Genomic DNA, 25,588 nt, shown 5'->3' with positions numbered 1-25,588 from the left:
TTTGTAGCCAAAATAAAGCATGAAATATTGAAAGGAATTCCTTTGTGTCTACACAAATAGACACATTCCTACCCCTGAATAGGTACATACACCAATGTATGTGTATTACGTGATACTAGTGAGGTTTCAGCGATTTTGCAGTGCAGCATTAGATTTTAAAGAATGAGTTTTGTGTAAAATTAGACATATTTGTGTGTTTTTATAAACATATTTTAAACAATCTCCAAAACAACAGCACCATTTACACTGCCTGTTCAAGGGTGCCAGCATGCTATCTAAAATCACACTACAGTGGCTTGATGCTGCCATCGGGCTATGTTTTTTCAAAACTTGTCTAAAAAATAAATTCAAAATAATTTCCAAGCCTGGAAATCAGTTTTACTATTTCGTGACTGTATTTCAAGTTGATAAATAATGAGTCAACGTATCCTAAACAATTCTAAACCTTTATTTTTCTAACAAGAGTGAAAAGAAACAAAGGCAACATTAAAATGAAAAGTTTATACACAAACTCACGACAACTGTGTGCCTGCAATATCAATAATAATAATAATAATAATATTTGAACCCAGGAAACAAAATAAACTGTGACAAAGTGAGTTACAGTGAAGTTACCTTAATTTGCAGAGAGAGAGAGAGAGAGAGAGAGAGAGAGAGGGAGAAAAAGAGGTAAAATTGAAAGGAATAAAATATGGAGTCAAAAGGATGGGCGCTTAAAAAAAAAAAAAAGGCATCGAGGGGAGGGGAGGAGAAAAAAAGAAGCCAAGAGGTACAGATATCCATTTTGGGAAAGTAGCACCAAAAACATTAATGCCTGTTTTTAACACTTCCCAAAATTTACTCAGTTTATTCAAAATGCATGTCCCCTCAAAACAGCAACAAACACAAGATTTAATACAACTAAAAAAAATTACAAGTGTAACCACGGTGCTGTTGTCTAAGATCAGCCGTCAAAACCTTCCGCTGTACCTCAGATTCAGGATTTCATGCCCAAACACAACGGCCTAAATAATCCGATAGCTTATCCAACCTTAACGAGTCAAGTGACGTTAAACTGCAACTGCCGGCGCGAAGACGGGCTTCTGTTGAACTAACGATTTAATACAATTGGGATAACGTAGCATACTGACTGACCTCGGAGACAACTAGACCAAAGACGCTCCTATTGCGGCAAGTCCCACATCGGTCCAACACAGTCTTTATATGTTCAAAGGAGTAAAATGGGTCCAGGGAGGGCGGAGGATGAAGTCTGGATAAGACAGCGAGTCTGGGGGGAAAAAAATGCGGCAGGTGAGATATGGCTGAGTCTAAAACGAGAAGGTGGAGTGTAGAAGACGAGCCGTCGCTCTGTTAGTGTCTGAATGTGTGAATGAGGGATGAAAAGGGACGTAGGGTACGAGGGGGCGGGGATGTCCTGCATCTTTCTTAAACTTGACACTGTCTTCTGGCACAGAATGCTCTGTCCCTTCGTTTCCTCTGACTTCTCCGTTTAACCAGAGCTCCAGCGTTGACTATATCACAAAATCTGTCAGAAGAAAAAGGTAAAAATGTTTGTTAAAAATACATTTTAAAACTTTATTTTAAATACTGTAAAACTTTAATTAATAGCCCGGGCTATTATTTGATTAAAACGCTGAACTCAACAGGCTAATAACTGGGACATGTGTCTGTATGGGACGGGCTTTTAATTCCTTTCACACCAAACTTGCTCAGCAAAGATGGAAATGCAATAAATGATTTATTAAACCACTTGAGACGTGGGAAGATGGGCTTTATTTTATTCATAAACATGGGAAAAAGGCAATGGACAACAAAAGAAGAAATGACCCAAAGTTTAGCAAGAACTCTGTGAAAAGTACGAGAAAATTATCAGAAAAATTTGACCAAAGAAACAAAAACAAGAAAGTAAAACAAAAAAAAATACAAAGCAAGAAATAAACTGGAAGAAATGCTTAAAAAATATAATTCAGAAAAATAATTGTAAATATCTAATTATAAATATAGTACACTGAACATTTTTCCCTAACTTATTAAAACTAGTCTTCTACATCTCCTCGTCTCTTTTTTGCCTCTCTCTTGTTCACTCTGCCAGTAAAGCGCTCTTCTTTGGTGCTGTTTCAGTAAAATGAACTGAATGACTGAATCGTAGAGAATCTTATCGAGCTAACGTTGTGTGTCCATACTGAGAAAAGTTTGAAGATTTATATTTGTATGTTTGATCTAAGCAGCTAACTAACGTTATCTCCAGCAGTTAGCCAGCAACCAGGTTTTATACATTCAAAGAACTTCTCTGAAAACGAACTGCATGTCAACCAGACCGAGACTCTCGTTGAGACAGGCCTTTACTCGTCAAAGTGTGTCCCCACACCTGACCAGTAAAAGGGACTGGACATTTAATTGGGATGAGGCTTTTATTTGAAGTTTAACAGTAGTCGCATTAAAACTCAAACAAATTGAACAATTTTTCAGAAAATTAAAGCACTAGTGAGCTGCAGGGGCCGTTACCTCTGGATAAGTGTGGACAGGTAACTGAGGGGAGGGGCTGTGGCTGAGGGGACAGCTTTTCTTTGACTCCGAGGCGTCCTGTGACCTTTCTCTTGCCCCTTCTCCGCTGCCACCTCTGTGGCTCTTTCTCTTCCTTTTGGAGTCCTTAGGTCGTCCGCGGCTGGTTCGTCTCTGCTCTTCAAGCTCAATCTGAAAGAGGAACAAGGAGAATATCAGCGAGGAAGCAGATCTCACTAAAAATGCAACGAGGAAACTAACGTAACAACCCAAAAAAACTGCTTAAGATTCAGTCATTCAACCTTGTTTTCTTTATACAACAGAGAACGTTTAAAACAGCAATTAAATAATTCGAACATTAATGAAGAGCATTAATTCATATATATCTTTAATCTGCTCATACAACGGCTTTCAATTCATACGGCTTTTCAACATACTATCAAAGGTTATACAGCACACCTCAATTAAACATCAGAGTTTTATCACACTGTATAAATTAATTAAACCAGAAGGCACCGGCAGTCTCACAGAACTAAGTGAAGAGGACATAATCTTGCGATACGTGGTGACTGGCATGAAATGTGTTAAAGTTACGTGCTAGAGACACAAAAACAATGATAATGCAAAGTCTTAACAGCAGCAGTTTTAAATACATTGCTAACATGAAATGGAGGCAGTTTGTTTGATTCAGGGGAAGAAAAACATCTGTTCAGCTTAACAGAAAAAAAAACAAAAGCGTATGGAAACGATTGTGGTTTTGGTTAAAATAACTAAATATTACATATAAAACAAAGTGATTTGCATAGTTATGTACAGAACATATGTAAAGCACTTTGTGTAGTTGTATAAAGTCCATTATTTCATGTAACTATGTTGAAATTTGGTTTCACACACATACGAACTGCAGTCTCCTGGTGAAAGTCCATGTTTGTTTGATCTTGTGTTCACTATCAGGGTTAGAAAAGCAGCACAGCACCAGCAAAGGCAAGAACGAGAGAGCTGTCTAGCTAAACATGGATGTAAATGATAAATGTTACACTCAGTGCATTTAAAAATGAGAATTTAAACTTTCTACCTTTGATTCAGTGTGCACACGTGGCGCTGTAATGTGCTCAGGTGTATTGATTTGTTTTTTATGTTGGTTTGCACGTCGTTTTGTTTTTTTAGATTATATTGTTCAATTCATTGATAAATATTTAAGTCTGCATCGACACATCTTGCTGCCTCAAAAGAAATCATTTTAAAAAGGTCAAAGTTTATCTTCCTGACCTGAATGAGTGTTCGCAGTGTTTCTCTGGGTGGAGCAGAGGCAGCCTGCAGGACTCGATGGATGATGAGCGTCTGGTCCAAAGACACCTCGAGCAGATCTCCCTCCAGCTGCAGCTCCTCCAGCTGGACCCTGGTGGCCGGTGAAAGCTCCACCACCTGACCTTTCAGCAGCGGCAGCAGCGGCAGCAGAGATCCGACGCCTGAGAAATGAATGAACAGAAAACAAATGAGAACTGGAGTCTGTGGTCACATTTTTCACAGCTCAGCTTTTGATGGATACTTTGAAATCAACACACCTGTAACATTTGACTTCTTGCTGATGCCGTTTTCACATCCAGCCTGTGGGCAAACGAGCATTGTGTGAAACGGGCAGATTGGATAAACTATGATAAAAAAGCCTGAAGTGGAAATTTATTCTTACGTGATCAATTATTGTTTAACTGACAGAAGATGAAATGAAATCTCATACATGTGATATGGACAGTTTCATATGAAAATACAGAATAAAGCTCGAACCTGAGTGCCGTTTCTTTCCTTGGTGTTCTTTTTCGGGGAGTTCTCGTCCGTCAGATCGATGACTCCTTCCTCTCCTTCGGAGTCCGATAAAACAATCACCGAGCTCCCTTCTGTCTCCTTTTCCACGTCTTCCTCTTTCTCTGGTTCACAATGGAGAGTCTCTTTGAGTTCCTGCAGCCTCTGCAGAGCCTGCTGCAGCTCCGCCGTCTCCAGTGCCTCCTTGGCTCGTCCCTGCCAGGTGATGGCTCGCTCTGTGAGACACTGCAGCGCCTCTCCTTCAGGCAGACGCACCGGCAGCCTCTGCAGGGCGACCAGCAACGCCAGGATCGTCTCCAGGCGTGGGCGCCGCGACCGCTGGCACCGCGGACACAAGAAGCGCGAGTCCCAGTTCCACCAGCAGAGGGGGTTCACTGGCGGTCCAGAGGAGGGGAGCAGTGAGGGGAAAGGAACGCAGCCCCCGTGGAACCAGTCCTTACAAAGATGACAGCGGAGTTGAGGCGCACGAGGCTGACCGCTGCACACGCACACTGACTGAGGAGGCGTGGAACAGCTGTGGTTACTGTTCCCGTTCTCTTTTACAGAGTTCTCTGAGAGGCTGGATGTGTCCGTCTCCATGGCGGCGTCCCACCTCCCGTTCTCCTTGTCCTCCTTGCAACTCGCAGCGTTAAGTCCAGATTTACACATGTTCAGTTTCTGTAACCTCAGTAGTGCCTCCTTCTCCTGGTGCTCCCCTTCTTTGAATGCCATCACCTGGAGACAAGGCACACGGGTCAAGTTCACACACACAACTGGAATTTATCAGGGACATGGAACAGGGATCCTACAGCGTACGGAAAATTTAATTTAATACTTTTTAAGGCAGATCAGGATGGCATGTAAGAGCTCTTTTACAAAAATCAAAACTGGAAGAAAAAAACAAAACAAAACAAACAAAAAAAACCCATGAACAATGCACCAACATTGGTTACACAGAGTTCAGGGTAATTTTGCCCAAACGTTTACTGAAACATGAAACATTTTTGGTCCGGTAAAAAGGTTAGCTATGGTTAAAATTGGGAAAAATCTGGCATTTATTGGTGAGTTTTATTAGCAATTTTGTGTTTCTCACTATATGTGGGATCCGACTGCTTCAGTTCCCTTTATGAAGAGTTCAAGAAGAGGGATTTGTTAAATTATTTAAAAAGAAAAAAAAAATCTTAGTGGTTATTTTTGAGATTTTACAATGCAATGTCAGAAAAAAAAGTCCAACTTCCCTTGTCTTTGCATTTTTAAGACTTCTGAAAGGTTGATTTGAGACAATTTAATACCAATTAAGGCCTTATTTTTAGATTAATGAATTCAATGCCTTTTAAAGACTTTTAAAGAGGATCCGTGTGAACCCTGGACAAAATTAAATCTTAGGGAGACTGAAAACAAGCAATGACACACTCAATAAACTCACAATAGCTGCAGGGTCCCTCAGGTCCTGCGCAGAGAGGCCCAGAGTGTTGGTGTCAGAATCATCTAACGGCTCATCCAACAGCTCCGCCTCATCTCGCCGCTCTCTCCTTTTCGCACAGGGACATAAAACCTGCAGGGAAACAGTTTGATGCATGCTCTCATGAGGGCTGCCTCACCATATACACAAAACTTATCATGCAGACAGATATGCAATCCAATGATATGTGTGTTTATATATAAATACGTGTTTTGACCGTCTTCTTTACAATCATCATTCTGCAGTTTCTTTATATTTAATTCACAGATTCATTCACATAATACTAGACAGGTTGATTAGCTTCGTTTTCTGTTTTACAAAACGCCATCGGCACTCCCTCAGATATCACCGTGTACAGACATGAAATGAAAAACTGCACGTTATCAAGAGCTCATCATCTTTAAAAAATGTTAAAGAAAATTATCATTACATTCATTCATGAGGTTAAATCATTTCTGGATGTGTGGGCATTTATAAATATTTCCTTTTTTCCATTACACTTTGTTTTGTGTTCTCTGTACTTCATCTAACAGCTCACTGTGGCTTCTCCTTCTTGTTGTATTTCAATATTTCAAACTGATCTGCCGTCAAAATGCTGAAAATGACCTCTATCATGTTTTGTTTTTTTATTTTTGATGAGCAATCACGGTAAGAGCTTAGCACATTAAAAAACACTTTGCATTTTAAATTGTGTTTCGCCACTTGGATACTTTTACTTTTGAAGCTGCAGCAGTAGGAAATGTTAATACAGCATATTCCTGTAAATGTCATCTTGGACACCAAGTTCATAGTATTGAAAATATATAAATTTTTTTTAATACTTTCATCAGTGGGCCTTAGCCTCCTTCACACTTGTCAGAGCTTAAAAATATGGCTTGCTCAGTTGCCCAGGGCAAGTAAAATCCAACACCAGCTGGAAAATGTGCAAATTTAACAAAACAACTGAACACACTGTTGTTTTTAAACTTGAGCCATCCACTTCTTTTGTATTTCTACTTAGAGTTGCACATGTGCAGAACCGATCTGATACTTGTGAGAAAACAGTTGCGGGGGGAAAAAATAACATTTATGAGCTGAAGCACAAGCGAGCATTTCAATTATCCTGAAAAAAGGAGCTCAGTTGGGAGGAGCAGAGAATGCTGGCAAAACTCCAACTATGTGTTGTGCAGTTTGCTGCAAGTTTATGTGCAAGGCGGATAAAACCGGTTGTTTTTAATTAAATTTTATTAGTGCAATCAAATAAAACAACTTGTTTAGGGGCAGGTAAAAACTGACTAGGGACAAGTAGATTTCAGACCCCACATTTAATTAAAAACAAAGGCTTTGATAGTGACTAACGTATTTATATGAAAATCTTCCAGATTACTACTTTGTCATTTCCCATCTCCTTCAAGTTGCCCACCTCTAGCAGACTGTGCTGACTGCTCTTTTTCAGGAAGGTCTTGCTGGCCTTGTCCCTCCAGGAGTGAGCGCTGGCTACCTGCAGCTCCAGCTGTCTCAGCTCCTCCATGAAGACCGGCAAGTCCCGTCCAATCGCCACCAGGCCCTCCAGGTCATCCAGACATGGGTAATGCTCCCCGTTCTACAATAAAAAATAATTAATAATGATACAACAGCATATTTGATCAGTTTTGAATTATTTAATTACAATCACATCATTAAGAAGGGGCAGAATAAAAAATAAGGGCCGATCTAAAAGAGACCTGATACTATCTATTTTTTTTACCTGGATTTCCTCGAGGTCTGTTACCCAGGCTCGCGCTCGAGTGAGACAGCCCTGCAGAGCCAGGATGTTGGGCAGCTTGACTGGAATGAGCTGAGCCTCATTAACTATCGCCTCCAGGGTAGAGAGGGGGTGCTTTTGCCTGGAGGAAACAAACCATGACAAAGAAATATTGAACAGGATAAATAGATGCAGATGAGAACCCCTGCGGCGGCTGAAGCGCAGAGAAAAGTAATGGTTTGACTTGTTTGTCTTACCTTTGTTCAAGACAGATCTGTGCTTTCTCCTCCCAACGTTCTGCGATCGTGAGCAGCTCCTGCAGCTCGGCCATGGCCGTCTCCACGGACACACTCTGGGGAACGTTGCAGCCGGCCTCCATCAGGTTCCTCAACACGTCCAACATCACCTCCTGCCTCTCTCCTCCTTCTGTGCCCAGGGTGCGCCTCACCTCTGCCAGCCAGCGGCCCTGCTCCTTCAGGCCCTTGAGTAAATCGCACTCTGGCACCACAACGAGCAGATCGGCCCCCTGCTCCAACAAAGTCTCCAACTGCTCTGGTGGTGGAGAGTCCCTCCTCCAGTCCTTGTCGTTGGTCAGTACTTGAGCCCGACTCTGGAACTCCTCTACTGTCCGCAGGACCTCCTTAAAAATCAGACCGTTACAGCAAACTGTGAGTGCACTAAATAAGGGCATGACTTTTGAGCTCGGCAAAATTATTTATTCAGCACATTTGATCAATTTTGGGGTAGGATTGTCACGATACTAGAATTTCTAACTCGATATCGATACCCAGAAAAATACTCTATACCATTTTCAATAGCACAGGGGAAAAATATGAAGAAAAAAATTAGAGGCATTAAAAATATATTTTAATGAAGATAACAACAAGACCAACATAACATATTTTTATGTTACCTCAGGTAGTAAAAAAAACCCATGCAAGCGTACCATAAGATATCAATATTTAGGATGTCTGAGGAAATGAAAAAAAAACAAAACAGCAACAATGGCATGCATATGCTTCCAGTGCCTTGGCCATATTTTCGTTGGCTGCGAGTGTTTATGTCTAGTTGCAGGTTGACTTTTCTCAGCATCAATCTGGGACTTTAAGGGAAACTTGACACTTTTCAGGCACAAATAATTGTGTTAACTTGTTAAACTTGCACTGCTGAGTAACGTTACAGACGGGCAGGAATGATGGCGTTGGCTGCCAAGCTCGCACATTAGCGTTTGTCGTTTTATTTTTAGCTGTTAGCCGCTAGCTTAACAGCATACCAGACTGCTAATGTGGCTGTCGGATAATTGCTAATAATAAAGTGGCTAATGTTAATGTGCGCCGCCAGTCAGGTTATCGTTTATGATAGATGTTTTATTACTTCAATGAAGGTGAAACAGGAGATTTACTAGCCTCTTGAAATTCCTCATAAAGACCTGGCGTCAGCCGGCCAGCTGACAGTGTTTTTGAACGACAGCTAATGTGAGCTGAGGGCTGTGTACCTGCCTGTCTGCCGTGGTGCTGTGAGTTCAGATGTGCGTCAATAAGTATCTGAGTATCAATTAATTTAACAACTCTATTCTGGAGCGATAAAATCTAACAAAAATGCTAGTGCTAGTTCACCCAGTGTGACATAACTTCTCACCTGCACGTCTTCCAACTGGTTCATCACACACGGCAGGTTTTGCATCGTCTCTACCAGGGATTTCAGCTCTGCCAAAGTCATCTTACTTTCACTGAAAGACAGCAACATGTAAGTGCATGTGACAGGACAGTTTAAATGTGTAAATGTTCATTTTGTGTTCACGTTACCTGGTCTTTGGGGTTTTCAGGAGTTCAGTACTCATCTTCTGACAGCGCTCTATGTCTTTAAGAACAGTGTTGAGTTTCCGCAGGAGTTCATTGTCCGGAAACTTTTTCTCCGCCGCTTCCGTCTTCAGCATTTCCAGGTCTTCAATTCCTGCAATGCAGTAACCATTTGGTCTTTCCTCTTTTTTTATGATTGTAACATTCTGTTACGATACACTTATGTTGATTTCCCACCTATCTTGTTTCCCTCTTCCTGCTCAAGAGCCTCTTTCACCCTGTTGGCCCAGGAATCGAAGGACTCGGACCGAACCTTTAATCGGTGTAACATGGCTAACAGCTCATCCAGGGTATATCTGTATCTGCAAAGTGAAGGCATAACACAACATATTAACACCGCCAGTGGAAATTAAATTAGAACGGAAACACCGACTACGTTCAGGGTTCCCACACATTTTCATCAACAAAATTTCAAATCTCTTTACTCAAAACATTGATTATTTTATGAAAATTATTGTATGAAAACAAAACAGGAATCTTTTCCAATCCCTAATCATTGTCTATGTCTGTTACATTACGTGGAAAGTTATGCACGGAACAGCACTGTAACAACTGGTTTCATTACATAATACAAATTCATTTCAAAAGTCATTTTTCTGAATTCCATGACTTATCTAGGCCCGGAAAATGAGACTGTGAAATGCCACAACTATTCCAGATTTTCCATGACCTAGCAACCATGTAGGTTTAAATGCAAAAAAGGCAATATTCTCACTCAGCTGTTTACATGACTAATGACGACGAATATTCCTCAATATTTCACCTTTATTCTAGTTTCCATGCAGTTGTGCATATTCCAATTGACATGCCCAAACATTTTGCTAATTGCATCAAAATATGAAAAAGTAGAATGACAGGAGTCACTTGTGTCATTTAATTTTTTGAGTCAAAATAGGATTTTTTCTAAGTTTTCAAAAGATGGCGAACTTGTCTGGACTTATGAACACTGCCTCCCTCTTCTCTTACTTCAAAAGTCGTCATTTCAATATTTTCGCATATGCAAAAACCTGTTGATATCCAAATCTCACATAATGTTTGTAAGTAGGTGTGTTTCTTTTTACGACCACATATGTGGGCTTTTCTGTTTACATGACCAGAATCAAATTCAGATTAGTGTCATATTTGGAATAAAAGTGGAATATTAGTGTAGTGTAATAGTGTGTAAACGTCATCATTATCTTATAACAGACTATTTTCACTCAGTATAGCATGGCTCACTCTGAAGCATACACAAACACACACACACTCACAGCGACACAAGAGATCAATACCTGAGGTAGAGTTTTTCAGTGGGGCAGTTGCACAGATCCTGAGTGTGATAGAGACACACCAGTCTTTCGGGACAGTTTGAGCAGGCCAGAGCAGAGAGGAAGCATGTGGTCTTACATTTGTCACACTGTCTCTCATCGTCGGGCAGCAGCTCAAATGCTTCACGCTCTGCTTCGGTAATGCCCTGCAGGTACAACACACAGATTTTATCAGACAATCTGATTTCCCATATTCTCACAGAGCGCAGACACATTCAGCATGGTACCAAATTGAAGTGCCAAACGTACATATATTATATAAATAAATGGAGAAGAAAACAACCTCTTCGATCTATTTCTGTGTCTTACCCTTTCCATGAGACCCTTTCGCAGCTTTCTCTCCTCCTGCACAATAATAAACATTTCTCGGTGTGTAGCTGCAGCCAGGTTAAGATCTAGTTTCTCTGGGCTGGCTGCCATTTTGCAGGTGAGCTCCTCGTGGGAGAACACACAATACCTCCTTAGACGCCGGTAGTGCTCGATACAGGAACGGCCGGCAGGCAGCTGAGAAGGAAAGAGCAGAGTGAAGTTGATTATGCCGTATTGTGAACAATGTGAAATGACAACTTGAGACAGACGATGTAAACAAACGCACCCAGTCTGCAGTGCAGAAGTTAACAGCTTCAGCAAAGTTGTATCCCTGATTGAAGCCACTGTGGTAGGCTCTGGGGAAGGTGATGACGAACTCACCAGCACACTGGTTGGTACGTACAACCTGTTGATCAGAAACACAGAGGTCAATTACAGAAAACTTTATAAATAAAGTTGATGTGTGCATGAGTTTTTATGTGAGACTGACCGGTACACCGTGAGACATGAGGATATTAGGGTTCATGATGGTGACCAGCTGGTGCAGGAGGTCAGGCTGATACTCAAACAGCTCTGGCGTCAACTTCTTCATCACCTCCTCAAGTCGCTCAGCTGCCACAGAGGGAACGCCATACCAAGTCTTAGGTTCACCCCTGGAGATGAGAGTGGGAGTTTTAGTATTTCACTGAGAGTAACCTTCACAGAAAGTTATCATTTTCTCCAAGTCTCCAAGCCGATGAATACAACACAATACATAAAAACAATTCAGTACCAGTGCAGGTAGTTGATGGAGTAGCTCCAGTGATCCTCAATGTGCCAGCAGAAAGCTGAGAACACCATCCCGACATAAAGCCAGGGCACCTTCATCCCAGAGATGTCTCCATTAATGTGGCACAGGAGAGACTGCTCCAACACAGGCATCACATTCAAGTTCCAGCCGCTGCGGGCGTATTCCTGACCAAAGAAAACAGGGAGAACTGAAGACAAGCACTAGACTGTGATTATATGACTAGTATTAATCATATGACTAAGATAAAATGGTTTATTGAGAACCAACAATGTCAAAAATGATGCTAGGATCATCCTACCTCATTTTAAAATGACAATATTCATACTATACCTGCATCATCTGCTATTTGAATTTTATCTTCTCACATAATCAAAATGTGTTTATTCTGAACTTGTATGTTTTACTTTATTGTGTGCCCTTTTTTCTTAATGTTTTGAATATGTAATCTGAAGCAGGACGCCAAAACCTGCTGAGGTTGCAAAATAAAACAACAATGCACATACCTCCTCTTCCTTTGTGAGCTTCCTCTTGCCATTGTTCATTGGGAAGCCGCTGCCAAATTCTTTGGAGTGTATGTCCGCTCCGTACTCAACAGTCACGTCTTCCTCGATGCTACTGACTAACCTCCAGAACTCTCTCTCCACGAGCTCAGTAGGAACCATCTACACCGACAACATCACACAGGCGAGAGATTAACTCTGGCATAATCACCAGTCGGGGCAGATTCGGGCTTCATAATGAATAGGTGATGTCACGTGTGGGTGTGCTTACATGGACAGGCATGTTGAAGTAATCTGCTTTGAAGGCATCCGCCATTTCCCCAAAACTCTGCAAAGTGTACTCTCGTGTAGCCTGTTCAAAACCAAATGCTTCTGCAGGTTTCTTGCACTCCTAAAAAAAAAAAAAAGTTATAAATGGAGAGATTAAAAAAAATATTAGTCTTGGTTAGAAGAAACCCAATAAAAACATACCACAAGTGTTGGAAACACAAACAAGTGCTTTTAAACATTTTTACTCGCCTCTGCCACACACTTAGGGCATCGCCAGTTGCCCTTTGGAGGATCAGTGAGTGGGGGTAGTAAACAGTAGGTGTGGTAGTTATCATCGCAGCCGTCACACAGCAGGAGTTTCTCGTCATCATCTCCCCGACCACACATCCGACACACAAAAGAATCCACCTTTGAAAAAGTGGCATTCACATAAGAATGACAATAGAGAGCGCAATGCATTGTGTTTAACTTTGACTGCCTTCTGGGTGCATCCTTTGGTCTACTTACACACTGAGGGTTGCTAAGGTTGCGTCTAAGCCTCATGGTCATTTTGGTACAAGGTCCATTTGAATCATCATCCTCCTCCTCCTCCTCCTCCTTCCCTTTGCCCCCCTCTTCATCTGGTTCTTCTTTCTTCACTTCTGCCTTCACTGTGATGGTCGGAGGAGGCGGCTGGGGGCTGGATGTGCTCCCGTCACTCTGCTTTTCTTGAGGCTCCAGTGGCTCTGTTTTGACTGAGGTATCAGCAGGAGCAGGAGACACACTGTCCTTGATGGTAACTGTTTGAGGCAGTTCATCTAGAAAGAAAAGGGAAGAATGTTAAGAATCAGTCTTTTTTTACAAGCAGTACATATTTTTTTTTACAGTGCAGGGCTCGAAGTTGGCAGCTTGACAGTATTTAAACCAAAAACAAGCTCTTCAATGCCAACAATTTATTGGACTGAGACAATAATTAAGGACATGCCTCTTCTTCAAGTTACTGCTTAAGCTGCATCCTTAATAGCTGCTGTGATGCAGTGTTGCATCCGAACAGATTTGTTGCGACTGAATGCAACATTCAGTGCATATCTATTGCTCTTTTTACACAGAAATCCCGCAATACTGCCACCACTACGTCCCGTCATTACGCCAGCTTTGCTTTTTTACACAGAACCAAACAACACCGGCATTATGACGCCCCAGTGCGTGATTTTAGATAGCATGCTGGAGTTACAGAAGTAAAAAAGGTGTGATGTGTAACACAACAGAGTTGGCCTCTAATGTGACATGTAACATACATGTTGGGCAGCACTTTTTAAACAATAACAAAGGCATAACATTGCAATAACAATCATTTACTGTCCCTGTTATATGGTGGTTGAAATTGTCCTCTGCTCAGAGAGTACAAAGCTCCTTCACCTCATTGTCTCCCCAGTTTCTGGATAATTTTGGTTGCTGTTCTTCATCTTGGAGTTAGCTGCTAACTACCGCAAGCTGCTTTTTAAATCTCCCTGCACTGATCTAAATGTCTCACCTGTCCCGTCCAACTGGCTCACAGTATAGTTCTGATAATACCTACACTGCTGGCTTAAAGACATACCAATTCTGTCCACCTTTTCTGTGCCTGTATCGTTATTACAGAGCTGTGCAAACACACACTGGAACATTCCCACCTTAACTAGGCAGTGCAAAAGGGGCTTATGATATAGAGACTAGGACAGGATTGTTTGCACACCGTTCTCAACATGGTAGTGGCTGAGATGGCGGTTAGTAGTTAGTTTTTTTATCTGCAGGGTAACTGGAGGGTGAGCGTTGTGTTTCTACAACACTGAAATCCCACCACAATGGTTCAGGATGGCGTTATCAGCAGTCACCTGCTGTATGAGTGCAGTGCAGAGCAGCGATGATAAGCTTGCCATTGGGATCGGCTACCACAACAAAGAAAAGAGAAACTCAGATTACAACAAACACAGAGGTAGTGCAACTTCAGTCTCTGCTCAGGACGCCATTACACCACTATTTCTTTACAATGCAAACAGTGGTTTGCTACTATGTTAATGTTCTGAATGTTGCATACAGAGACTTTAGAGACTTTATAATTTAACTGTCTGAGAGATGTTTTGTTATATGAGATGGCGATTATGGCACTTACCTTTCTTCCTGATGCCTTTGTCCCTTGCCACCAGCCCAAGTCCCATCATCTTAGGCCCTGCGCCATAAATCTGTAGCTTCTTCAGTTCTGGGTTCTTTTCTATGTCTTCCTCTGTAGGTTCAGGCTGCGGATGAAAGTACATTTTTGTCATAAATGCACAGACAGACAACAACTCTCCAAAGCACACAGAGCCAAGCATGGGTCTAGGCCAAATGCAGAACAAACTGTTAAAACATGAGGGCATAGCGATGCTATCACAAGAAGGGATTGTGCTCGGTTAGAAAGTCAGGAAAAGTTAGATCACCGTGAAAGTTTGAACGTTAAGACCCACCACCAGAACACAGCCACCAGCAGTTGCAACCATACAGTTAGTGTGTAGTATCATTTAGATTTTGTTAATTCTGAGTCTATGTTTCTATCACATCCTTTGTAAGTGTATTATGAAAAAACACTTTCAGTTAATTTTGGCTGTCATTTGTCATAAATAAAGTATTTGGGAATTATATTTGGTAAAAGGTAAAAAAATAGAAAAGAAAAAGAAAAAGATATATAACTTGAAGTGTTGAAGTTGATGTTGAATACCCACAGTTTTATCAGTCTTTTCTTTTTGCCGAGAACGTGTCACCTTTAGTTGATTCTGGGGAATTGTGACAACTGAGCAAGGCTTTAGAACCAGCCGCAGTTTAGACATATTTTATTTCCTTTACCCGTTATCTCTGTCTTACCCACTGGCTTCGTCTATTTAACATTTCCAGTAAGATGTTTTTTTTCCCCCTTTCATGCTCCCAGCGTCCCTGGCGGCTCTTGTAGCAGACACAAGAGGCTAATCTACTGTCAGTTACCCACAGAAACACATTTTTTTAAATATCACATGTTGTGGTTAGATTTGAATCCTATTCCAGACACATGTCAAACTTTTCTAAACCACAAGGACTGCACATGATCAAAGTTACATCACAGCTGACTTTCATTACGAACAACAGCATAAAGAGAATTTAAGGGGCACTGGTTTGTGTTTTTTAACATGGTCTTAATTTGACTTGCCCGCTATTTGAACTCTGTCTCACAACTGCTCTAAATTGGAATAGTGTCAGCCGCAATTTACCTCTGCTTCTACTGAATTCTTATACCAAGATTAAGGATTATCATCACATTTCCACTCCTCACTTATTGGAGGTATAATCTGAGCTGTTCTCACCCTCAGAGGACATATTTTACAGTAAAGCTGCAGTGAAACTTGTTTTGTTGCAGCGAGTAGATTTTGGATGTGTGAAGACAAGTGAAAAACTGTGTTCCCTGTGATGTGTTCCTTTAAATATTTGTTTGCTTTTATAAACACTGGTTAAAAAACAGTTAGTCAGACTAGACAATGCTGTAGAAAATGCTTAATTATTTACTTCCTTACTAACTTGTTTATTTTTGTGCCACACTTCTGGCCAGTAGTTTCAGTCAGCCATATGATTGCAAACAGGACACAAGTCATGTGTTACCAGCAATGCAGACAGAAACACAGATGGTCTTAACGTCACTTTCAGTATTCAGCCAGTAGCTCTAAAAAGCACATATAAGCAGAACATAAAAAAATCCCAGTTTCTACAAATATTTAGAACAGGTTCCAACTCCAAACTCCTCTAAACATCCATTTATAGGTGCTTTCATACCAGCGGTTTAGCCCTAATCTGAGAGAGATTTGACTAAATAAACAATTTTCCTAATCATGTATGTACAAAGAAATCGGTATGTGTGCAGTCAGAGTGCAACCAGCATTTCCACAACAATGAAATTAATGTATGCATGATATGACAGCGTTGTTTGAGCCATTAATGGCACAAAAATCTAGATACATCTATTGGTTTTCAAGCCCACTTTAGATGAAACTACTCCCAGGTCTACATGTTGAAAGCAGGCTGCCAGGCATCAAGACCCAATAAGGTGGTTTTTAGAGAAACTGATGAAACGAGGCTGTGCTGTGTCACATGGGGCCTAGATATAAGGGCCCTGATACACAAAAAGAGGAACTTTCGGGAGGATAGTAAACAATCAGCTTAAGTCCACAGGATGTAAGACTGAAACAAACCTATGGTTTTTTTTGTTTGAGCAGTTTTACATAGTAGTTCTTATTAGTTTCAGTTTTGTTCATTAACACACAGTAAATATCTTCTTTTTTTCTCTTTTAACATTAGGTTGTGTTGTTAATGTGCTAACTGGCTAACTCGTGTGTATTATCAATCCCGTCCATCTTCCAGTTTTCCTTTTTGAACGATGAACACAGATTACTGCCACTTACTAGTGTGGAGAGCTATTTCCTCTCAAGCAGGCGCAGAACCTTTGTGCTAATTGGCTGTCGTCTTTGCCATGTGTTCATGTGCAACGTTTTGGCCAAGACACAGGCAACGTGAGGCAACGCAACTGTTCATCGCCACCAGTTCTTTGATGTTGGTTTGTTGTGTCTGGGCTTTAAGACGCCTCTTTTAGCCTCTGTTAGGAGATGTTTGTCTTCATGAATTGTTGCCAGAAAGCCCTTTCTCCATTAGGTTAGAAAAGATCATCTGAGTTAAGAGTCTTGTTTCTGGCGGAAATCCCCAAAGGGTCACTTATTTGAAGTAGCACCTGACTTGCTGTGTACCACAAAAGTAGGCTGGCAGCCAATAATCGTCAATTCAGGCCTTGAAGTACGGCAGCCCCCTTTCGTCATGTGCAATAGAGCGTGGCTTCATCTAACATAAAAAATGACACGCAAACTGGACAGATACAATGCCAAAAAAGATGCCATCCAGAACTCTTTTTTTCCAAGGAGGGTAATTAGAGAAGCAGGGATATTTTTAACTTGGCTGTCTGTATGCAGATGTGACTTCGGCCTCCCATTCATTGTTGTATATATTCTCTGCACATGTAAGAACAGCGAGGGTCCTGGCACCTAAACTTTGTTGATCAAAGAACTATACAGCTGGGATGGGGAGTGGTCAGCGGATCAAGATCAACAAGATCAGCAGCGCTTGATGGTGTTTGTCAAACAAACAAGCAAACCTAAAGAGATTTAAAGGCCAACGACAATTATGTGGTCGAAAAGGGTGATTGTTTTTTAAATGCTTCGGCGCTTTAAGACGCCTGTATTTTACTGTCAGTGGTGCTCTGCAAGTGAAACCCCGAAAACCTACTAGGTTCTTCTGTGTGAGTGCACTCAAAAGAGAAAGCATGCAGCCACTCTGTTAGCTGCTGTAGTGAGAAGACAACGAGGCAAAACAGCAGAAGGCACACAGACAGTCCAGCGACAAAGCATTTTAAGCCAAGTGCAACCACAGAGAAAGAGCATGAGTGAAAGACAGAAAGCTAGAAAACACACTAGCCCCACAATAAGTGTGTTTGGGATAAAGTGAAAGTCTCTCCAAAAACCTACGATAAACTACTACGCCATTTAGGACATCTGAAATATTAGTCCTCAAAAACAATGGCAGGGATCCAAATTGACATAAATGTAAACATTCAAGACCCAAGAGTATTTTTTGTTTTTTTTTTTTAAAAAATATGTAATATCATGCCTGAAAACTAACTGACGAGGCCCCAGAAAACATTTGTCCGACATGGGTCTACATGGTGTGATTTTTAATAACAGTCAGCATGTTCACGAAGAACAAACGGCTTTCACAAAGACAGAAGGAACCAGCCAGGGAAATCTTGCTCTCTGTGTTCATTGTCTGGTATAAGAATGGAAGATAATGGTAATCTAATAACGTGCAACAACTATTATTGCAATGCCAGTGAGAGTTTCTTTATAGCTTTTTTTATGTCTGCTCTAGTCATGTGACCCTATTATGGGATAAGGAGTATGACTGCATGTTAATGAAATGTTTTAGTAGTTTGTTAAAATAAAAAATGAAACATCTAGAGGTGGTCTAGGAACAGAGGCAGGAAGAGAGCGAGGGGGGGGAGCTCATATGCTCAAGAGGCAGTACCGCAGAGATGAGTTGAGAGCCAGTGGTGAGAGGATGGGGGGCCAGATCCTCTGGACCCTGCAAGGGGAGACAATAACAGCAACAATAAACTAAGACAAGAGGAAAAAAGGAGATGAGATCGGAGGGGAGAGATCCTGGAAAGAACAGAGCCACTTACTCTCACTGGGACACATTAGAAAATAATCTGATGCAAGACCTATAACGGTCCAACACAAACTGCTGTAAATACAGATACTGAATTCTTTCTTTCAAATTCAACATTTTTGGGCAGAATATCGAGTAATTCTATGTACAAGGTTGCATCATCTAAAGTCTGTTTGGTTCAATTTGCACTCCCATAGATCAAAAAACAAAAAAAAAAAACTTATCTCAGCTCTGACCTTACAATTTGCTGCTAACTATTGACGGGTTAATTAACTGTCACGCTGACATAATTTATTCTAATTATGGCAGCTTTGTGAGTGTGATGTTCTAGTTAATAATCTAGTTAGTGGTAAATAACAGGAAAAAATCTGCTGGGTCTTAATTTGGATACTTTTTAAGTTGAACTAGATGATCGTAAAGTACAAAAATGTGCTGAACTATTAGTAAGGAAAGTATCCAAGTTCAAGATACTGTCCTGTAGGCTTAGGCGGTATTAGGTAATGCAATATACTGGCGTATTGAGAAATCACAAATGTATGATTTCAGTACTGTTAAAAATACAGATGTTCCTCTTTCTACAAAATTGATATGGAGATTTGTATTGAGGTGGTATATTGAAGTGCACAGCGATAGGCACAAGAGGTCCCTCTCTACTAATTGAACAGGCAGTTGAGGTGAGAAAAATGGCAACTGTGAGAGGTGGGGATAATGTTACAGGACTATTATTAGCCACATGATTTTTTTCAGCACACAGTCTCCGTTCAGCAAACTTATGTGTTGTCATTCATTATTCTATGGACCATGGGTATTTAAACCCAGCAAGACTTGTCTGCGTGGGGTATTTTATCTTAAGTAGCTCAGCTTTAAGGGTTTTTTTATTATCTTTTTCCCAACACAAATACCATCATATACTATATACCCTGGTGAAATATCAGGAAGTTATGAAATCAGATACCGTCCAAGATGACTGTACTGCATGAGCTGTTCAAGAAATAGAACGCAGAATGACGCAATGCCAAATACACTGGATTTCTAAGCCCATACCTTAGAAGTCTCTGTATTGCGTCAATTATCTGATGACATCCTGGGCCATCTTTTTTTTTTTTTAAATCTCCATTAAATTTACTTTTGTTCCCATTGATTCACTGTATAACAAAATATGCAAAACAAAAGATGTATTCCAGCATAATAAATGAAAAAAACTAAAAGTCCACTGGCAAGCTTTGCGTTTTCAAAGTATGATGAGTAGGCCATTTACAACAACCTAAGGAAGTGGGGTTTCGGGGTAGAAAACAAAGCTTAAGTTAAGCTGCATGTAACAAGCATGAGATAACAGAACATTGGCTGGTCTAGAAGTTCCACTGTGTAATGGCAACATTCATGTAAATGAAAAGGTTGTGTAACAAATGTGGCTTATGAAACAAACAGCTGTGTGTATACCAGTGAGATGGGAGGAAGTGGAAGAAACAAAGCAGAAAACAAATAAAGTCATGGAGCAGAGAGCAAAAACAGCAGAATAAAGCACAGCAGCGTGGCGGGATGGAGAGAAAGCAAGCTGGGATGCGCTCTGAGTGCACTGTCACATCTTCCAGACATATTATAACTGATGCACAAGGGCACATGGATAAGCACAGAAAAAGTTAATAACATGACAGCATGGTACGATCTAGAAGATTTTCATCCCACAGACACTTGAGTGGACTGTTGGCATCACTTTTTGTCTGCTTGTAGTGATGAAAGCTCTGTCGTTATTCATTTGGCTGCAGTAGACAGTAAACTATTAGATGGTACAAAAGTTTACGATATTAACAAACATAAGAGCCTGCCAGCTTATTACATTTGCTGTTCAATCCAGATAATCAAATAGCAAGCACATATCTAATGTACAGTAAGGTTTTAAGCCCCGGAAAACACTTTAGAATATAAAAACACACTGTAGATTACACATTAATTTATGGAACTTCAAGGATTTTACTGTGTTGTTTAAGTCCTGTGGGAAATCATAACTGATAGAACAATCATGGGTAAGGACAGCATGAACACCTGGTAGCTAAATTAATTTGCAGGTTGAAATTCACACCTTAAATTTAACTGAAAAAAATTCCTCTTTTACAGATCAGTTGCACCAAACCCTTGCATTATTGTGGTCATGAAAAGCAGCTAAACAAACAAAAATTGTTATTTTATCTCAGACTGATTTTGAGGCGGCACGGAGATGTGATCTGAAGAGTATATTCAAGTGACCAAAGTACAGTTCAGTAAATGGTTTCTGGTCAAAGAGGTTTGCAAATTTATTGAATGACAAGTAAGGATGGAAACTCTCACTCACGTCAGGCTGGCAGCGGTTCGCTCTGCGTCCGTATGTGCTCATTTTGGATGGCTGCACAGACTGTCGCAGGGGGATGGAGTGGGGCTTGTACTCTTTGTCCACATCCTCACCATCATAGTGCTTTGGCTTGCAATGCTAGAAATGAAGTAAAAAACATAAACACGTGTAGATGAACAGATTATCTAACATACTAAGTTTTTAGGTCCTAACCAAAAGAAAATGTAAAATGCATCATATAGTGACGAGGCTACTCTTCACAGATGACCCCTGATGACACGAAAAGGAGAGACGAGAATGTGTGGAGTGATACCGGCATGCTGGCACCAGACTGGAACATTTCAAAGGGGTAGACGATCCTCTCGTAGTGCGAGCGCAGCAGAGAGCCGATGTTCTTGCCTGGAGGGTAGCCAAGTCTCTGGGCCACACGAGCCCAGCGCCTTTCCTTACACACCATCTCAAAACCTCCTTCATCTGTCACAATCTGGAACAGACAACCAGTGGTTTTGACAGGTTTAGAAAATCATACAAACAAGAAGTTAAACTCTACTTTGATTTTTCCATTTCTTTGCATTACATTTCCAAAAATATAATTGATATCTACCTTTGACAGGCTGAAAAGATCAAGGATGCGCCTTTCAATATGTGGGATTTTCAAGGAGGATGCCTGAATCTCCCAGAACCTGGCGATGCGGTCCAAATAATTAAGCTTCACTCTAGTCTCCGCCTAAAATGAGATGCATGAGAGTAATCATGGTGGTGATTATTATGGCCAGCTCCACCTGCAACTTCAATTATCCGTTAACAATGTACAACAACAGAGGAGGAACTTACCTCCAACTCATTAAGCCTCTGGATGCGTGGTGTGAAGCGGAAGGTATCCAGCTCCACTGAAAACGGAGGCTGCCAGTCCTATTTGGGAGACAAAACATGCAGTTACACTTGTTGTCATCTATGCTAAAGCAAGAACTTGTGTAGATTCTTGTTTGATAGCTGACCTCTATCGTTCAAAGAGCTTAATAAAAACAACAAATGATTATGGACATCAGAGATTAAAGAAATAGTGAGCTTACTTTGGTCTTAACCCTGGTTTAACTCTTGAATTCAGGCTCAAACACTTGGCCCGGTTTTAACCAGAAGGGATAACCAAGGTTGCCTACTCAAAGAGCAGGTGAGGTTCATACTGTAAACACCTGGAGGCCTGCCCTCTCACCAATCAATTTTGAAAACACACTACACTATCAGTAAATGTGCAGTGATAAGGCTTTAATTTACACACTTACACAAATTGTATTTTCCCCCAGTAATCCTCTCTATCCGATTGTTGTTAAAATGTTTTATTCTGTACTATAAGTCTTGTAACAATGTTATGCATTTATGCATAACAAATTACAAATAGTTACAAATAATAAGTAATTAGTGTTCATGAGATAAGCACAAAATGTAATTTGTGGACCATAAATGCAACTTAACATAAATTTAAACTGTGTTGCAGCAGGGAAAATTAAGACTTATAGCATTTAATGTTTCTTTTTTTTATTTCCAGAGTAAATAGTCAACAGATTTTAACCCTGTTGAACGGCAACAACACTAACATTTATGAGAACTGGTCATTTGATCTCATCTCACATTTAATATGCTGCTACTTGATTGTTGATGTTGAACATAACCAAACAAATGTTAGAAATGACACACTACATTTAGTTATTATACAAGTTTACGTTTCTTTGACTTAGTACTTCTAGATAAATACTTTAAACCCAGTGCATGCTTACACATACAAAACAAAAGCACAGGAAAATATTTACTGGTGGTGGTCGAATTTTGCAGATTCCAGACTTCTCTGCAATTGGACGTATCTTGGCAATGTAGCCAAGGGGGTCCTGAAACTCCTCCCATGACGGCTCAAATACTGGACACTCCGGAGGAGGGACAAACTCTTCCCCTTCCATTGCCCTGTCAACAGGAACATCGACAATGAATAACAAATAAATAAACTTACTAATGGGCAGGCAAACATCAATAGTTCATCCCAGCAAGCATTTTTATGCATGCAAGACTCATATTTAATTTGTAGAGAATAACTTAAAAGCATAAAACCTTGCATACATCTTTAAGATTATTTAAAAGCCTTCATTTTAGTTTTGGGAAATTTAACTACATTTTTCTTATGCTGTAATGACCTCCAGATGCTCTGACACAGTTCAGACTGCTGTAAGGACACAAAGTTGTGTGAATATAATACTTTTCACTTCAGAAGACACATTAAATAACACATGAATGTAAAAAAAAAAAGGTCCCACGACAGCAAAGTGAAACAAACTTTACGGATGCAATCTAAATTTAGCTTTAACTTATTTTAATGATGACAAATAAACATGTGTACGAGGAAATAAAAAGCATATTGAACAATTAGTACAAAAAGTCACTGCATTTGTTTACTCTTTCTCTGACTACTTCCTGGTCTAGCACAGCATTGTAATACTATCAGCTTAAAATTTATAGTAGTTACTTCCTCTGCATGTTTTGTAGTTAACAACCTCCTCCCCAATTTAAGATAATAACACAATAACAAGAGACACTGAATAATCCTGTGGTGAGGATTGGGGATTTTTTAAGGTCCTCAAAGTGGTCCTTGTTAAATCCCCCTCCCCCAACATCAGACACAACAAAACAAATGCCATGCTCTGTTGAAGCAACAAGGCCTATTGTGGGAATGGGCAAAAGTTATCAGTAATGCTTTATCATTCTCAGAACAGAGCCATAATCAAATGGTTTAAATACAAGGGTGAAGGCAACATTTCTGTAAACACTTGAGCAGTAAGCATTGCTTCATGCAATTTGTTTGCACAAGAGTCTTCGCAGAAGAGTGTTATATAAATTTCGTCCTGGGACATCATTTATATAAATATATCAAACTGAACAGCACAGATTGATTCTGGGCCTTCGGTGATAAGTGTCCAATATATTTGAATCCACAGAGGCCTTCAGACAAACAATGGCGTGGAGGCCATGAACCCTCAGGTACAGAAGGCCATAAAGGCATCAATTCTCCTAAGTGGGCTGGGCTAGTTAATTAATGAGCTTTTGAGAGACAAATGTCAACAAATACACATTTACAGAAGCCCGATGTTGTCATTTAAATGTTAACGTGAGTCTTGCTAGCGTTACTCAATAATACATTTAACTGTTAGCTGGCAACTGTTAGCTAACTACGGGCAACTAAACTTAGGATCTTAAAACTAACCTTACCTTCCAGCGACAGCCACAACCAAAGAATTCAGAAATAGAAAGTGTCAAAAATCAAATTAATTATATCAGGATAGCTAGGTGCCATTCATTTTTCACCTCCGGGCATTGATGAGGTCTATTTATGTCCATTGTTCAGCTATCAGACGAGATAACGCCGCTGCCAGCTAACGTTAGCATCGAGGCCTCATCATTTTCTCGCATCGCCTCCCACGGTTTTAGGTTACTAGCACTGGTTAGCTAACGTTGCCCTGGTGGCTGAGGAAAAAAAGTCAACAATTTCACCGCAAACAAGCTAAGCTAACTATATCAAATCGACGCTACCACGCTAGTTGACGCTAATCACACAACGTAACATGTATTTTCAAGAGGAAATGCCCCGTGCAGTTATTTGTTGACACAGATATGCTACAATGTATCGCCACAATCACGTAACTGACCCGAAGACACCTCGATGTCCCGGGGTATGACAGGGCTGGTGGACGCTTTCCTTCCTCTGTTGTTGTGATGACTGGTGGTAAGCTAACGTTGGCCAGCTGTGCTCGGTCCAGTTGGCTAGCTACCGTTGCTAGCAAAGTTGACCGATTTTCAGCCTCAGTCCTCCATATATCTCCGCTCTGTCAAACACACGGGCTCAAAACATGGATGGCAGCGGTTCGTCTGATAGTAAGCGAGAGTCTCAAACTTTGTCAATTATGTCGTTATCAATCATTTTCCGACTAACATCATCACTCTCCTCAAGCCATCCTATCTTTCTTGACGAGACGCCATCTTAGTTTTTTCTCACGACCGAAGCACAACCTCAAATCTTCGCAGCACGTCCCTCACGTTTACTCCCTGAAAGTAGTGCCCACGTACGCCACCACCAGTCGTGTTACTGCAATTCTTTATTTATTAACTTTAAAAAATACAGTTTTAAAGTTCCCTTTCTGTCTTTTTTTAAAATTGATTTCATACCAACACTTTTCTCTTTTGCTCTTACAAATATCAAAAAACCCAACAGATTTTTTGTTGTTGACACAGTTTACAGAAGCTATTACAAAAGCTTATTTGGCAAAACCCCCCGATGTGAAAAGAATATGTATTATTTTGTTTGTTTACTTGCTTTTGTTTCTTTCCTTGTCCATTTTTGGAAAAAAAAGATTTTTAAAATTGATCCATGCATTATTATTATTTTCTGTGTAGAATGTCAGTATGTACTTGTGTATGTTTATTTTCCTGTTTGCCTGACATATTTTCCACATATTTTGTTAAATTAAGAAA

General features: G+C 40.5%; 1 protein-coding gene across 3 annotated transcripts; it reads right to left on the bottom strand.

Annotated features, from left to right (window-relative positions):
* Window positions 1-427: 427 nt before the first annotated feature.
* kdm5c (lysine demethylase 5C) lies at window positions 428-25,134 on the bottom strand. 3 transcript variants are annotated; one of them, XM_042490991.2, is made up of 29 exons: window positions 24,766-25,134; window positions 22,885-23,032; window positions 21,911-21,988; window positions 21,681-21,803; window positions 21,390-21,560; window positions 21,080-21,214; window positions 18,607-18,663; window positions 14,654-14,777; window positions 13,030-13,319; window positions 12,772-12,930; window positions 12,524-12,643; window positions 12,256-12,414; window positions 11,735-11,916; window positions 11,453-11,615; window positions 11,249-11,368; window positions 10,963-11,157; window positions 10,618-10,799; window positions 9,524-9,648; window positions 9,293-9,440; window positions 9,126-9,216; window positions 7,745-8,127; window positions 7,491-7,629; window positions 7,167-7,346; window positions 5,729-5,857; window positions 4,288-5,037; window positions 4,068-4,110; window positions 3,772-3,971; window positions 2,506-2,694; window positions 428-1,525 (listed from the first exon to the last, which is right to left on the bottom strand). In XM_042490991.2, exons 2-29 carry the CDS (start codon window positions 23,026-23,028, stop codon window positions 1,517-1,519), a joined length of 4,788 nt encoding a protein of 1,595 aa, XP_042346925.1. In that variant the 5' UTR covers window positions 23,029-23,032; window positions 24,766-25,134; the 3' UTR covers window positions 428-1,516. The 3 variants fall into 3 exon arrangements, with proteins under 3 accessions (XP_042346925.1, XP_042346926.1, XP_042346927.1); XM_042490992.2 differs by lacking the exon at window positions 24,766-25,134 and adding an exon at window positions 24,329-24,715; XM_042490993.2 differs by lacking the exon at window positions 18,607-18,663.
* Between the last annotated feature and the right edge of the window lie 454 nt (window positions 25,135-25,588).

Source organism: Plectropomus leopardus, chromosome 9 (assembly GCF_026936395.1).
Source record: "Plectropomus leopardus strain MGB_pleo_1.0 chromosome 9, ASM2693639v1, whole genome shotgun sequence".
Classification (NCBI taxonomy): Eukaryota; Metazoa; Chordata; class Actinopteri; order Perciformes; family Serranidae; genus Plectropomus; species Plectropomus leopardus.
The sequence above is the reverse complement of the archived record's forward strand: the minus strand, read 5'-3'. Positions and strand labels throughout refer to the sequence as shown.